The 15,359-nt window shown below is 37.0% G+C and overlaps 2 protein-coding genes across 2 annotated transcripts; one reads left to right on the forward strand and one right to left on the reverse strand.

Moving 5' to 3' along the window:
- Positions 1-3,150: 3,150 nt before the first annotated feature.
- Positions 3,151-4,069, reverse strand: LOC135134735 (uncharacterized). The gene is made up of 4 exons (XM_064063533.1): positions 4,042-4,069; positions 3,880-3,990; positions 3,482-3,699; positions 3,151-3,433 (listed from the first exon to the last, which is right to left on the reverse strand). The coding sequence occupies exons 2-4, from the start codon at positions 3,941-3,943 to the stop codon at positions 3,167-3,169; spliced, it is 549 nt and encodes a 182-aa protein (XP_063919603.1). The 5' UTR covers positions 3,944-3,990; positions 4,042-4,069; the 3' UTR covers positions 3,151-3,166.
- Positions 4,070-4,654: 585 nt separating this feature from the next.
- LOC135140107 (eukaryotic translation initiation factor 3 subunit A) lies at positions 4,655-14,712 on the forward strand. Its single transcript, XM_064070525.1, has 8 exons — positions 4,655-4,835; positions 4,927-5,272; positions 5,324-5,675; positions 11,064-11,272; positions 11,323-12,340; positions 12,391-13,216; positions 13,769-14,389; positions 14,478-14,712. Exons 1-8 carry the CDS (start codon positions 4,787-4,789, stop codon positions 14,534-14,536), a joined length of 3,480 nt encoding a protein of 1,159 aa, XP_063926595.1. The 5' UTR covers positions 4,655-4,786; the 3' UTR covers positions 14,537-14,712.
- The last annotated feature ends 647 nt before the right edge of the window (positions 14,713-15,359 follow it).

Below are 15,359 nucleotides of genomic sequence, written 5' to 3' on the forward strand. Positions count from 1 at the left end.
GGGCGGCGTATGGGTTTATTTCGTAACAATACTTAATTTGCTTGCATAGTGGTGGTGGGAGAGGGCGTTTGTCCTTAAGTAATTTATGCAATTTAAAAGAGTTCGTTTATTCGAGTGCCTTTTGTAATATATATTTTTCACTTTGTAAAACAATAGTTTATTTGGACTACGGTATTTAAATTTCTCATTGACTCTATATTTCGGTCGTCCTGTAAATGTATGCTAGTTTATCGAATTTTATTTAATAAATTTACTGTGAAAGGTCTTGTTTATTTCGACGAAAAACCCCGAACACAACAATGGAAAAATCACAAAAACATTGTTTTTATACGTTGATTTATTTTAAATTAAAACCATTCAATATGTTTCTGATGAAAAAAAAAAACACAGAAACAATGATGTAGGATGTACTCCTATATATTATGAATTTTAGGAATTTAATTGTTGCAAACATATGAAATGTGTGAATATTTGAAAGTTGGCAACCAGTAATACACTACAATAAATATACAGTACTTGGTAAGATAAGACTGATTTTGCCAAATGACATACCTTCTAAAAAAGAGAGGGTGGGTGGGCGGGGCTAGTACTTGCTAACATAAGTCTTATTTTAGCAAATAATAATAATAATAATAATAAATTTATTGAGTACCATATATAAAAAAAAAATACAAGTAAACAAAAATAAATAAATAATGCATAATACTCAAAAGGGGAAAAATGACATATTGTCTGAGAAATCAGTTTTATATCATTGAATACTAGCCCCGCCCACCCGCCCCCTGTTTTCTCAGAGGATTGTGATTTGCCAAAACCAGTCTTATTTTACCAAGAACAAATCCCGCCCATCCTCTCCCTATTTTCATTTGCTAAAATAAGACTTACTTAGCAAGTGCTAGCCCCGCCCACCCACCCTTTACTGTCTTAGAAGATATGTTATTTGCCAAAATCAGTCACACCTTAACAATTACTAGCCCCACCCACCCTCCCACTATTTTCTCAGAGGATATGTAATTTGCCAAAATAAGACTTATGTTAACAAGTACTAGCTCCGCCCACCCACCCTTTACTTTCTTACAAGGTATGTCATTTGCAAAAATCACTCTTATCTTACCAAGTACAAGCCCCGCCCACCCTCCCCCTATTTTCTCAGAGGATATGTCATTTGAAAAAATAAGACTTATGTTAGCAAGAACTAGCCCCGCCTCACTCGCCCTTTATTACTTGCTAGGATAAGTCTTATTTTGGCAATTGACATATCCTGTGGGAAAATAGGAGCGGGTGGGCGGGGCTAGTACTTGCTCAGATAAGAGTGATTTTGGCAAACACCATAACTTTTGAAAAAATAGAGGGCGTGTGGGCGGGGCTAGTACTTGCTAACATAAGTGTTATTTTGGCAAATTCCATATCTTCTGAGAAAATAGAGGGCGGGTGGGCGGGGCTAGAACTTACAAAGGTAAAACTTATTTTGGCAAATGACATAAACTCTGAGAAAGTACGCCGCGGGTGGGCGGGGCTAGCACTTGCTAAGATAAGACTGACTTTGCCTCTATTCAACTTGTAAAAACTTATTAAATTTAAAAGGTGTTAAATTGCATTTTTCCATAGGAACGAGTTAAATTCCTAAATTTGGTTGGATATTTATTTTTTAACAACCCAGTCATTAATTTTTCAGAGATACCCTGTATAAGCAAATTTAAAAAATATTAATTATATATTAAAAATAAATCACAAGTATCGTATTCATCATATTTTGCACATTTAAGATAGGATATATTCAGCAATATTTTGAGATGACGTCATTAATTTTTTGGAGACGATAAGCAATTATATTTTGATTAACAATATATTATGCTTACCATAAATTTAAAACATCTGCAAGATTTCAAAAAAATTTCCGAAAAATCTAAAAAACTGAATAAATAAAAAAAAAACCTAAGAAATCTAAGAAAATCGAATATAAAAATGAATGACCCACAGACACTAAACACGAACAGTCTTTAAACTCACATTTTTAAATAACAACAAATTTGTTCTTAATAATTTAGCTTCATATGGACAACAATCGCATTTTAAATTTCTTTCTTCAGCTTTATTCTGTTAGAAGTGTGCAGGAAAGGGCATCAGCGAAATGGTGTGGTTATCTGAAGGGTAAGGGACAGCAGTAAAAAAAATTTTCATATAATTTGAAGGGTTAATCCTATTAACAATTTTATTTAACAATTAACAAAATTGCAGAAATAACCTGTGTTTGTAAACACTAAGAAGAGGTCAATCAAAATATGTCAAAATATATAGCGTGTTTCACTAAAAAAAATAATAAATCTACTTCTTGGCGCCTTTTTTCCTCTTTTTTCTAATTGCGTGTAATTTAATTTAATGTTAAAAAAATACGTTTGGAGTTGATTATGCATCGCTGAACTCAGTCCTAATTCGAATGTCAATATAATATGACAACGTCGAACCCAATATACGCTCAATGATGCACAGACTTCCCCCAGTGTAATGAATATATGACCTATTAAACTTCGTTGTATCGTGGAACTAAATAAACTTCGAACAGTAATTCTGAGTTGCTTTTTAAGTTAATTACGAAGTTTAAGACTTTTTTAGCTTAATTTTCCGGACGATATTCATAATTTATTTACGAAGGTTTTAAATATATTCTTAAATTTTCGTGTCTCTCGTTTTTCTGATGAAATATTTACTAGTTTCATTTTTCCAGTGTACACTTTCTGCTTGTGGCCAATTTATCCAAAGACAGCTTAAGCATGGGAGGTTTTATCGAATGTCATTTACTATCTGCTCACATGCCACCTGTTGATTTATGTTGGCAACACAGCGGAGATCCCTATGTGGTAACTAAAAATCCGAACTTAAACCCAACAGTTTTGTCAATTGACGTAAGCACACAAAATCAAATATAACAAAGTTATATCTTCACAAACTAGATCAGAGTAATTTCAAAATGAGTCTATTTGTGCATTGTAATTGAGACTTGTGTTCTTGTGTCATAATTAAAACAAGATGTACACGTTTTTTTTTACTATAGTCAATTTCGTCACTTTTGTAAAGTAAAAATTCCCGAACGGAGCGCTCCGTACCGATGGTGGCAGGCGCTATAGCCACTCGGTTAATTAAAAACTCACATAAAAGAAATTAATTTCTAGGCTTTATTGTAAGTTAACACTTCGTACGAATTAACAACAATTTCTTTATCCTCATGGGCAAAACATAACTGCGCATTTTCTGCTTCATATCCCAATACAGAACCAACAATAATTTCTCCTTGATACGCAACCCTTCCAATATTTATTATTTTGTCACCTTTACAACCTCCAAAAACTAGCTGTTTTCCAATCATCGCTGAATGTAACGATTTTCGATCAGTTTTTGTCCAAGTAAAACAATTCAGATTTCTACTACACAAAATCTAAAATCATCCACTTAATATCGATGGAGCGAATTTTACAAAACCTACCTTCAGACCCACTTTTACAGAGTAAACGTAAGCATTACATGCCACTTTTATCTTATTTGTCCCTGGATAAACTGATCCTATCAAAAGTCCAACGTCATCCTCATAGTCATAATCATAATAAAGACCCTGACCTATGTAAGTTGTTGTGTTGCGAATATCACAACCCCCCGGAATAGCATCTGGGGGTATTACACCCACATAGTCCCTCCAATAATAGTCTAAAATACAACAGGAAAAAAATTAAATAAAATGCAGTCGTCGGTGTAGTTTTGATTTAAACAAACACGTTGCGTTCAGTTGCGTTTATTTTTAGAGTGCAATTATTTATTACCTCGCTTAAAAAGCAAACAGACTACACAATACAAACGTTTTATCAACGCAGAGTCTTCAAAATTTACCTAACACAGCAGATTGTGTGCTGTAACGTGGCCCTACGTAGCCCTTATAAGCTGCGTTGCTCATATTCTTCGTGTAACACGTATCAACTCCACCCAACACAAGACACTCAACTGATAAACAGATAATAGTTATTTTATATTATATTAGTTAATTATATTTACATTGTGATTCAGGGGAATTTACAGACGAAGTTTTAATTTTGAAACACGACACGAAACGGAGTACTTTAATAAGAAAATCGCATGCAAACAAATTCTAATTTGTTCTCAACTTAGCACTTCTTTTAATCAACAGTAACAAAACTAACGAGTTGAAATTCATCGATCAGCTGCAATACTGTTATTATGATAGAGGGATTTAAATTGTCTCGTTAATGCTTTCAAATTTGTTGTTTTTTAAAGTTGTAGCCTCGTAACGCTCGCAACACAACGTAACTGAGGTGAGCTCGATCGCCTTGGTCAGAGGCATCGATCCCAAACCGTAATCAATGATTTCTATACTCTTCTCTATTCTCTAGAGATTGTCACTTGTGGTGAATCATTCTGTATATGTGTACGACAAAACACGTTTAGATAGGCAACACCTACAACACCAGTGTAATATGAGTTGCATACCATAACTTGCAATTTGTAAACTAGACAGAAGTTTTTTTTTACATAAAATGTGAAGTTACTGGTAAACGTATAATTAACAAAGCGATGTTGTTATTAATAACATAACTGTTGCAAAAACCACCAGCGCCAGTCACGCCGTCGCCGTCATCTGTCAAAACCCTCCCCATTCCCCATTTCCGGCCGCCATTTTGCAGGTGCGTTGTGGAAGATTTTGACGTTTCCACAAAATCCGCTTATTTCTTCATTAAAACAATTTAAATGTGAATTAAGTGAATAAAAAAAGTGATTCAAAATGGCACGTTACGGTCAGAGACCCGAAAACGCTCTAAAAAGAGCCAACGGTACGTAAACCCACCAACACATATGTCGTGGAATGAACCACATGTCCCAATTATTTATATAACAATGATCCATGAATTGCGTCTCTTCCAGAATTTATCGAAGTTGGAAAACCAGCACGAGCGTTAGACACCTTACAAGAGGTTTTCCGAAACAAAAAATGGGCCTACAACTGGTCCGAGTCCGTTCTCGAACCCATCATGTTCAAATATCTAGATCTGTGCGTGGAACTCAAGAAGTCCCACATCGCGAAAGAGGGGCTCTTCCAGTACAGGAACATGTTCCAGTCTGTAAATGTAGGCTCTTTAGAAAATGTTATCCGAGGATATTTACGTATGGCTGAGGAAAAAACCGAAAACGCGAGGGAACAGTCGGCGCAAGCCGTGATTGATATTGACGACCTTGACAATTTGGCCACCCCAGAAAGCATTCTATTAAGGTAACTATTTTTAGCGCGTGTTTTGTCACAATGTTGAACTTGTCTTCACAGTGCTGTTTCTGGTGAAGACGCCCAGGATCGCTCCGATCGCACCATTTTAACACCATGGGTTAAGTTCTTGTGGGAGTCATATTGTCAATGTTTGGAGTTGCTTAGGACGAACGCGCATGTCGAAAATCTGTATCACGATATTGCGAGGATGGCGTTCCAGTTTTGTCTTAAGTATAATAGGAAAACTGAATTCAGAAAACTATGTGACAAGTTGAGGAAGCATTTGGAGGATATTTGTAAACTGCCGGCGCAGGTGGCCAATGTTTCTATGTCAAAGCCTGAAACCCAGCAGCTAAATTTGGAGACAAGGTTACATCAGTTAGATTTTGCTATACAGATGGAGTTGTGGCAGGTAAGGTTATAGGTTTTAATTCATGATTCTGGAATAGTCATAAATATGTTAAGTTAATTAAATATTTTAATTTTTGTCACTTTGAAGTTACTTTGGAGGTAATAAGTTCTGAAATTAAAATTGTAAATATGAAAAAAGTGACACCTAAAAAAAAACAAATTGCAACTACACATATTAACAAAAAATTCAATATTCGATTAATAACATCTCTTTTCCAATAATAAGACAATAATTTAATGTGCTTTTATCTGAAACACGCGATTGGAAAGAAGAGATTTTTTTTTGTGGCGCCATCTGTCCCCAAAGCGGAAAATACGACGTCGAAACGTCATTTTCATATATACTTAAGTGGGATTTATTAACTTGCTGTTGACGTTGCGCTGAGGTTGCTTTTAGAGCTGAAAATTGTTTGTCATTTATAAATTCCGTTGCCAAGTTGCCGTTGATAGTAATTTTGATGTTCAATTTTTGCCGCATTTAAGGGGCTGGTAGAAGAAAAGTGGAGGATTTAAGCTGATTACTACAAAAGCCTACACATATTAAGAGAAAAAAAAGGCAAAATGTAGCCCCACCTACCCGCCTTATCTCAATCGTCATGATATTTTTTTATTCGTCGTGAGCCAAAAGATTAGGCCCCACCCATACCCGCCCCGATCTCAATTCTCAAGTGTGATGAATTTTTCATTCGTTGCCAGATCGAAAGGCGGGGCTTAATTACAAGATCCATATTTGTGTACAAGAATTTACCATTTTAAACATGGTTAAAGGTTCTTGTTCTGAAAAGATGACTACGCATGCCCAGAAAAGTGGAATTTAATTGCAAAACCCTTATTATTTCTCCACAAGAAATTACCATGTAAGACATATTTTTGAGTATCGTGTTATTCAAAAAAACTATCCATATTAAGAAAAAATTAAAGCCAAAGATTAAACCCCACCCATACCTGCCCTGATCTAAATAGTAATGCAGTTTTCATTTGTTAGCAGACTTAGGGGCGGAGCCTAATTGCAAAATCCATATTTTCTTACAAAAATTTACCATTTGAAACCTGTTTCAAGTTTCTAAGAATAAAAAAATCATCACAATTGAGATGGGGTGGGTGGGCGGGGTTTATATTACGCCTTTTCTTCTTAATATACATCGTATTCTTTGAACAACACGATACTCAAAAACATGTTTTTTCCTGTAAAGAAACAGATATTTTGCTGTTAAGCTCCACTCCCTTGGTTCTCGACGAATAAAAAAAAGTTATCACAATTGAGATTGGGTGGGTGGGCGGGTGGGCTTACATTTTGCCTTTTTTCTTAACATGCGTAGTTGTCTTTTCACAACAAGAAACTTAAAACATTTTTAGAATGGAAAATTTGTATAAGGAAATATTGATTTTGCAATTAGGCTACGCCCCATAATTATTGCAAAATCCATATTTCCTTGCAAAAATTTACCATTTTAACCATGTTTTAAGTTTCTTATTGTGAAAAGATGACTATGTATATTAAGGAAGAAAAGGCAAAATATAAGCCCCGCCCACCCCTATCTCAATTCTGATGATTTTTTTATTCATCGTGAGTCGAGGGGCAGAGCTTAATTGTAAAATCCGTATTTTTCTACGAGAAATTACCATGTGAAATAAGTTCTTAAGTAATGGTGTTACACAATGAAAACAAAATCGATATTTCCCTATACAAATTTACCATTTTAAACATGTTTTAAGTTTCTTGTTGCCGAAATAAGTCTACACATGTTAAGAAAAATAAGGTAAAATGTAGCCCCACCCACCCGCCCTAACTCAATTGTAATGATTTTTTTTTATTCGTCGTGAGCCAAGGGGGCGGAGCTTAAATGCAAAATCCTTATTTCTTCTCTACGAGAAATTGAAAATATGTTTTTGAGTATAGTGTTGTTCAAAGAATATTATATATATATATATTAAGAAAAAAATTAAACCAAAGATTAAGTCCCACCCATGTCCGCCCCGATCTCAATCCTCAATTGTGATGAATTTTTCATTGGTTATCAGATCGAAGGAAGAGTGGGGCTTAATTGTAAGATCCATATTTGTCTACAAGAATCTACCATTTTAAAAATGTTTCAAGGTTGTTCTGAAAAGACGACTACGTATGTCAATAAAATAGGCAAAATATAAGCCCCGCCCGCCCACCCTATCTCAATTGTAATGATTTTTTTTTTATTGTCGAGAGCCAAATGAGCAGAATTTAACTGCAAAATCCTTATTTATTTCTCTACAAGTTTTTGAGTATCGTGTTATTAAAAAAATACTAATAAGTATATTAAGAAAAAATGAAAGCCAAAGATTAAGCCTCACCCATACCTGCCCTGATCTAAGTAGTAATGAAGTTTTCATTTGTTGGCAAACCTAAGGGCGGAGCCTATTTGCAAAATCCATATTTCCTTACAACGATTTACTTTTTTGAACGTGTTTTAAGTTTCTAACTATAAAAAAATCATCGCAATTGAGATGGGGTGGGTGGGCGGGGTTTATATTTTGCCTTTTTTTTTTCTTAACATAGTATTCTTTGAACAACACGATACTTAAAAACATGTTTTTAATTTCTTGTAAAGAAATAAGGATTTTGCAGTTAAAAAAATCATTACAATTGAGATAGGGTGGGTGGGCGGGCCTTACATTTTGCCTATTGTTTTAATATGCATAGACTTCTTTTCACAACATGAAACTTAAAACATGTTTAAAATGGAAAATTTGTATAAGGAAATATCAATTTTGGAATTAGGCTCCGCCCCTTAATTGCAAAATCCATATTTCCTTCCAAAAATGGACCGTTTTAACCATGTTTTAAGTTTCTTGTTGTGAAAAATCTTCCAGAAATTTGAAAAATCAAAAAATTGATAAATCGAGAAATCGGAAAGTAAAAAGATTGAAAATTCGATCAAAAAATCAAAAACTATAAATCGAAAAATTGAAAAAATACCAAAATTTTACGCAAAGTGGAAAAATTGAAAAATCGAAAATCAAAAAAGGAAAAATTGTAAAATCAAGACATCGAAAAGAAAAAAAGACTGAATATTTGAAAATCGGTAAAGAAAAATCGAATAGCGGAAAATCGAAAAAAGAAAAATCTTCCAGAAAGTAGCAGAAAGTAGTTAAATCAAAAAATTTGAAAACTCGAATGTTTAAAAAACTGAATATTCGAAAACTGGAGAAATAAAAAAATTGAGAAAGGAAAAGTTGGAAAATCGAACATAAAAAACAAAAGTCGAAAATCCGAATACAAAAATCTTCCGGTAAGTTGAAAAATTGAAACATCAAAAAATCGAAAACTTGAAATGTTGATTCTCTTTTGGTTTTCTTTTTTAATTATTACATTTAGATTTCTTTGTACAACACGATTACTTAAGAACATAATGGTATAAGGAACAGTGGCGGCTCGTGACTGTCTGATGTGGTGAGGCGATGATAGAAGTTTGACAATAATAGTAATATTACTTGGTCTTACTAGTTAGTAATGATAGAAGTCTTGCCTGAATACCGGTCATTCCCGGGTCAGTGGTAGGTCCTAATAATAATAATAATAATAAGAACACCCATAACACATTGAATAAACAATGTTTTTACAAGTCAAAATTTTGTTGAAAGTAGCACTTTCTTGGAGGAATTCGGGAATAGTTGTTGTGTTCTTTTCTAAACGTTTTAAGCCCATGAAATTTTTAATGTGTACTTTGGAACTTTCATGGAACTTTGCACTTCGGATGAAATTCTTTAAATCGTTATATCCCGGGATGTTGTGTAAATATTGCGGCAGAGCCATTTATATGTTTCGTAGGTACCAAGTTGATTTAAATGACTTGGAGTACTGACGATTCTGTCGCTTATCAATGGAAGTTAAATGAATTAACGGTTGTGACTGCTCGATATTTAGCAAAATTTGCCGACGTTCTAACTCGGTTCGCCGTGAAAACGGCGTTACAAGAAGCAACATGACGATGTCGTACTCGGGATTCATTTTTCACTCACCTGTACCTATGAAAGAGACAATAACACAAAACACCAACACGTGGGTTTTTATTCATGTTCATGCTAATTACCCACGTACCCCTCAACCCTACCGTTCTGTAAAATAAATGGAAAAATGGTTTAATGAGTACGCCGAAATTGGCCGAGAAGCACCGAAGATATCGCCTCAGTTCCGAGCGAACGCATGCATAGGAGTATAGGAGCTGAGCCATCGAAATCCGTGTCTGTGATTGGGCTTCGCTAGTTCAAGTGAACCGACGTTCTGGCCGCTTCAGTTAAAGAACTAGGGGCATAAATCGTACGGTATTCAACGGAAAATGTCAGCAGGATGCGTAAAAAATAAAAAATCATGTACAGATTTCTCATTTCAACATATTTTCGTAACTAATGCATTGAAAACTCTTTTTTAATTATAAATTAAGTCAATCTGTTCAAGATATTATGCTGTGAGGCGCCGCCTCACTTGCCTCATCTGACGAGCCGCCAATGATAAGGAAATATCGATTTTGCAATTTGGCTCCGTCCCTCGGTTTGACAACGAATGATTAAAAAAAAATGCTTGTCGGATTATGAGGAATTTTAAAAGGACGGGCTCTATTGGTTACCTGTTATAGCTTTGAGTGAACCAGAAAAATGGCTAAAGTTCGTTTGACCACAAATTTTAAATATTCTGCCCCTGTTTACTCAGATATTTATTAAGATATTTTATTTCTGTAAAGCGTAATGGATTTTTTAATACAATTTCTATTAATGTACCTTATTGAAAATTTAAAATTGATCCATAAATAGCGAAAACCAGATAATCTCATACTCATCACAATTTTAACCCGTCGTAGTTTTTTTTTTTACGCCCATTTCAACGGTATGAAGTTTATTACAATCGGACGTATACTTTTGGCAAAAACTTGGACAGAAGTTTATATGTATTTCCTTATGCTGTAATATGCTTTAGCTCACCCTTAAAATGATAAAGAGCTCATATATATTATAGTTACCTGGTTTCTTAACAAATTCTGTGCTAAACTCGTTTTAGATTTTAAGTCCCTACTGGGTTAAGCTTCTCTTTGTGGGGACGGACTAGGTATAATAATCTCTACAGGTCAGGTAAACGATTCTTAGACAAAAACAAAACAATATTTTTGAGTATTTGGATTAAAAGTAATTGTAAAAGTGACTGAATTACTCAAAAAAAGTAATTCGTTGCAATTACTCGGTACGTTTTTTGGAAAGTAATTACTCATTACTTGACAAGGAATTGAATTACTTGTAATTGAATTACTTTCAAATCTCAAACGTCACCTCAACATTCAACGGCAACGTCAACGTCAGCGGCAAGTTTATAAATCCATCTAGTTGTCTTTATAAAAACTTAAATGTTCACCCCGCATTATAGGAAGCATACAAAGCCATCGAGGATATCCACAACCTCATGAATATGTCTAAGAAAATGCCCGTTCCCAAAACCATGGCCAACTACTACCAAAAACTCGCCATGGTTTTCTGGAAAGCTGGGAACTACCTCTTCCACGCGGCCGCCCTTTTCAAACTTTTCCAATTATCGAAAGAAATGAAAAAGAACATCACGCAAGAAGAATTACAGAGGTATGTTAATCCTCTTAGCCAAAATCGTCTCTATATTTTTGTTTTTGTAGAATGGCTTGCCGCGTCTTAATAGCCACTCTTTCAATTCCTCTACCATCCGCTCACCCCGAATTCGACCGCTTCATCGAAACCGACAAATCCCCCTTGGAAAAAGCGCAGCGGTTAGCCGTCCTTTTGGGTCTCTTCCAACCACCAACCAGAGCTAGTTTGTTAAAAGATTTGGTTAGAGTGAACGTGGTGAGTTTGGCTTCGCCACAACTTCAAGATCTTTACAATTGGTTGGAAGTCGATTTTCATCCTTTGCTTCTCTGTGCGAGAGTTTATACAGTGATTCAGTCGTTACAAGCTGAAGAGAATCTCTTGCAACAGTACATACCGGCGTTACAAGACGTGACTTTGGTCCGTTTGGTGCGCCAGGTTGCACAAGTTTATCAAACTATAGAGTTTGCGAGGTTGATTGAGTTGGCGAAATTCACAGATGCGTTTCATTTAGAGAGACTTCTGGTGGATTGTGTACGCCACAATGATATGCAGATTAGAATAGACCACGGGAAACATTGCGTTCACTTTGGTATGGACTTGAGTGAAAGTCAGAGGGAAGATAAACCAGAAGGTCCGACTTTGCAAGTCATGCCTAGTGAACAAGTTAGAAATCAGCTTGTCAATATGTCGACGGTTTTGAACCAAGGCATTAACATAATTAACCCGAATAAGAAGAAATCGGAAAGGGAGAAGATCAGAAGCATCATGGTGAAGAACTACCATGACACTAAAGCACAAGAGCACGAAAAAATTCTTCAACGTCATAAGATTATTGAAGACAGGAAGGAATACATTGAACGTCTTAATACAGTACGGGAGGAAGAAGAACAACGACGACTTGAGGAATTAGCTAGACAGCAAGCTCTAGCTGAGCAGAAACGTCTCGAACATGAACGCGAAGAGAGAGAGAAGAAGAGAGCCCAAAACGAAATTCAGCAAATTAAAGACCGACATTTGAAAGAGAAACTACACCAGATCAGTCAAACCGGTCATGGACAGAAGATCCTCAAGAAATTAGACGAAGATGTAAGTTCGTTTGACGATTGAGTGAGTCAAATAATACTTGATTTTTCTAGGACATCAAGAAACTAGACGCTGACCAAATCGCCGCCAAAGAAGCCGAAGAACTTCAAAAAGAACGTCGCGAGCTCCAAGCCAAACTCAAATCCCAAGAGAAAAAAGTCGACTACTTTGAGCGCGCTAAACGCTTGGAGGAAATTCCTCTGCTTCAAGCTAGCATGAAGGAGCGTCAGCTCCAAGACCAAGCCTTCTGGGAGCAGCAAGAACGCGAACGCATAGCAGCCGCTATCGAAGAACGTAAATTATCCGTGGCCACGCGAGACCGCCTCACTCGAATGAAACCCGACAAAGACGCTTTCTTAGAAAAACTCAAGAAAGAACGCAATATCGTCTACGAAGACAAACTCAAAGAATTCGAGAAGAATTTGAACGAAGAGAAACAGAAACGCTTGCTCGACCGCAAACTCAAGCGTAAAGAGGAACGTCGCACGCGCTACATCAAGGAAAAGGAGGAAGAAGAAGAGAGGAAGATGGCGGAACAGAAGAGGAAGGAAGAGGAAGAGAGAGTTCGCTTGGAGGAGATGGCGCGCAAAGAGCGCGAAGAAAAAGAACGCCAAGAACGCGAAGACAGGGAGAAGAAGCAGCGCGAACAGCAGGAGATGTTGGACAGAACAGGGGCCAAGCAGAGGCAGAGGCTGGAAGAAATCGAGAAACGGTTGGCCGAGGAAAGCGAAAAGTCGACGAGGGACAAACCGAAAGATCCGTCTTGGCGCAACAAGGTGGCAGAGCGAGAGGGACCGCCGAAGCAACGGGATGGAGGGGATTCGTGGAGGCGTTCGGAAAAGCCCGACGAGCCGAAGAAAGTCGAAGCTTGGAGGCCACGTAAGATTTTTTTGTTCGATATTAAAAATCCGCGCAGTTGGCTCCGATTTTGCGAGAGGTAAAGTGTTGTTTATGTGCTTTTTTTAATAGTCTGAGGTTATAAAATTTTCTTCACGCTGATCAAAGGAAACAAAAAATAACCTATGATCTCAAAATTGACGTGTTTATTACTTGGTAAACTAAGTGGACGAGTGTTATAAATATAGAGGGAAGAACGCGGATTAAAGGCAAATGTATTCAAGTAATGAAAAATTAAAGAGGAAATTAAAATGAATTTTGGTAAGTAGCGGCAAAGTTCATGGGGGTTTTGTTTGAGCACGTGTCGTATTTTTTTATACATAAATTAACCAACTTTCAAAAAACATACTTCATTTTTAAACAAAACGGACAACGTGAAAATTCAACCAGTGATAAAAAGTTAAACAAAAATGCTCGTTGATAACTTTTTGGACATCGAGAGAAAAAGTTGCTTTTTGCCGCACTGACTTGTCAAAACCTTTCATACTTTCACATCCCTGAAAAGCGAATAAATTGGACTTTCGATTTTTATAGGCAACATGCGTGGAAACCCGGAAGATTCCCCTAAACCCGCTGACGCTTGGAGGCGGAGCGAACCTGATGAGCCCCGCGAGGAGCGCGAACCAGAACGTCGCGAAGATCGGGAGCGTAGGGAAATAGGGCGTGGCTTCGAGAGAGGCGATCGCGATCGCGATAGGTTCAGTAGGGACGACCGCGACCGCAGAGAAGATAGAGACAGGCGCGGCGGGGACAGGGACCGGGATAGAGAGGATAGGGATCGTCGTGGGGGCGACAGAGACGACCGCAGAGGAGACAGAGACGACCGCAGAGGCGACAGAGACGATCGGGAACGCAGGGGTGGAGACAGGGATGATCGCAGAGGCGGAGATAGAGAAGATAGAGACCGCAGGGGCGGAGATAGAGATGATAGAGACCGCAGGGGCGGAGACAGAGACGAGCGTCGGGGAGGGGATCGCGATATGGGTTCGTGGAGGAGCAGAAGGACCGATGATGAGCCGCCACGGCGTCCGCAACCCCCGAGAACTGGAGGCAGAGAGGGACAGTCGGATTCGTGGAGGTCGTTCGGAAGGAGGGAGGAACCTCCGAGGAAGGCTGCAGAGGAGAGGAGACCTCCTCCACCTCAGAAGGAAAAACGTAAGGATAAACTGTTAGGCTTTGTGGAAGTTTGATGTCAGGGGGAAATAGGAGAGTTTTTGTTTTATAAATGTGGTTTGTGTTCTAGCACGTGAGCAAACCCAGTCGGAGGAAGACGAAGGATGGGCCGAAGTTAAACGTCGTTGAAGCGTCTGTCACAAATTTGGTCATTATTCGTACATGTATGATGTAGAACATCGTTGTAATTATCTGGTATACTGTCTGTATTTCAGGCTTTATTATTTCTTTTAGTACTATTTTAAAGCAGTTGTGGGCGCTTTTACATTATTTTATAATTTGAATCAATAAAATTTTAAATGGAACACTAGTTTTTTTTTTTTATAGTATTGGTGTATTATCATTGGCTTTTTTTTTTTAGTGTAAATGAGAGCAGAAATGTCGATTTTTGATATTTTGAAACCCATGGTTAATACGTGACATATACGGTATTAAATCGTCCGTGGTGTACAGTTGATAAAATACAAGAAAACACGCGACTTTCTATTGGTTTATAAATATTGCACACCTGAACCAAGATCCCGTTTTTCCTGTTGATTGTTTCTGAGAAATCAGTAGCTGCTGACCAAGTACTCCAAGAGGTAATTTTGGCAATTGTTTAATTTCATGTATTATCCCTCCCCATTTCCTTCTTCTGTTTTTTAAAGATTTAACTGGACAGATGTCACCCAAATTATTGAACTGATTACTTTGACTGGTCAAAATTTATATCTCCATCCCCATCAAAAATTTGATGACGTCATTTCAAAATTTTACAAAGTAATAAGTCTTTTCCAGGACAATCTAGCGACAAATATTGCATTTGTGTTGACTGTATAACTTATAGAATTGATCGTGTTATCGTGAAGGGCGGGGCTTAATTGCAAGATCCATATTTGTCTACTAGAATTTACCATTTTAAACATGTTTAAGATTCTTGTTCTGAAAAGACAACTACATATGTCAAAAAAAA

The sequence above is a fragment of the Zophobas morio genome, unplaced genomic scaffold (genome assembly GCF_036711695.1).
Source record: "Zophobas morio isolate AGI-343-1 ecotype UQ-CSIRO unplaced genomic scaffold, CSIRO_AGI_Zmor_V1 ptg000004l, whole genome shotgun sequence".
In the NCBI taxonomy this organism is placed as follows: Eukaryota; Metazoa; Arthropoda; class Insecta; order Coleoptera; family Tenebrionidae; genus Zophobas; species Zophobas morio.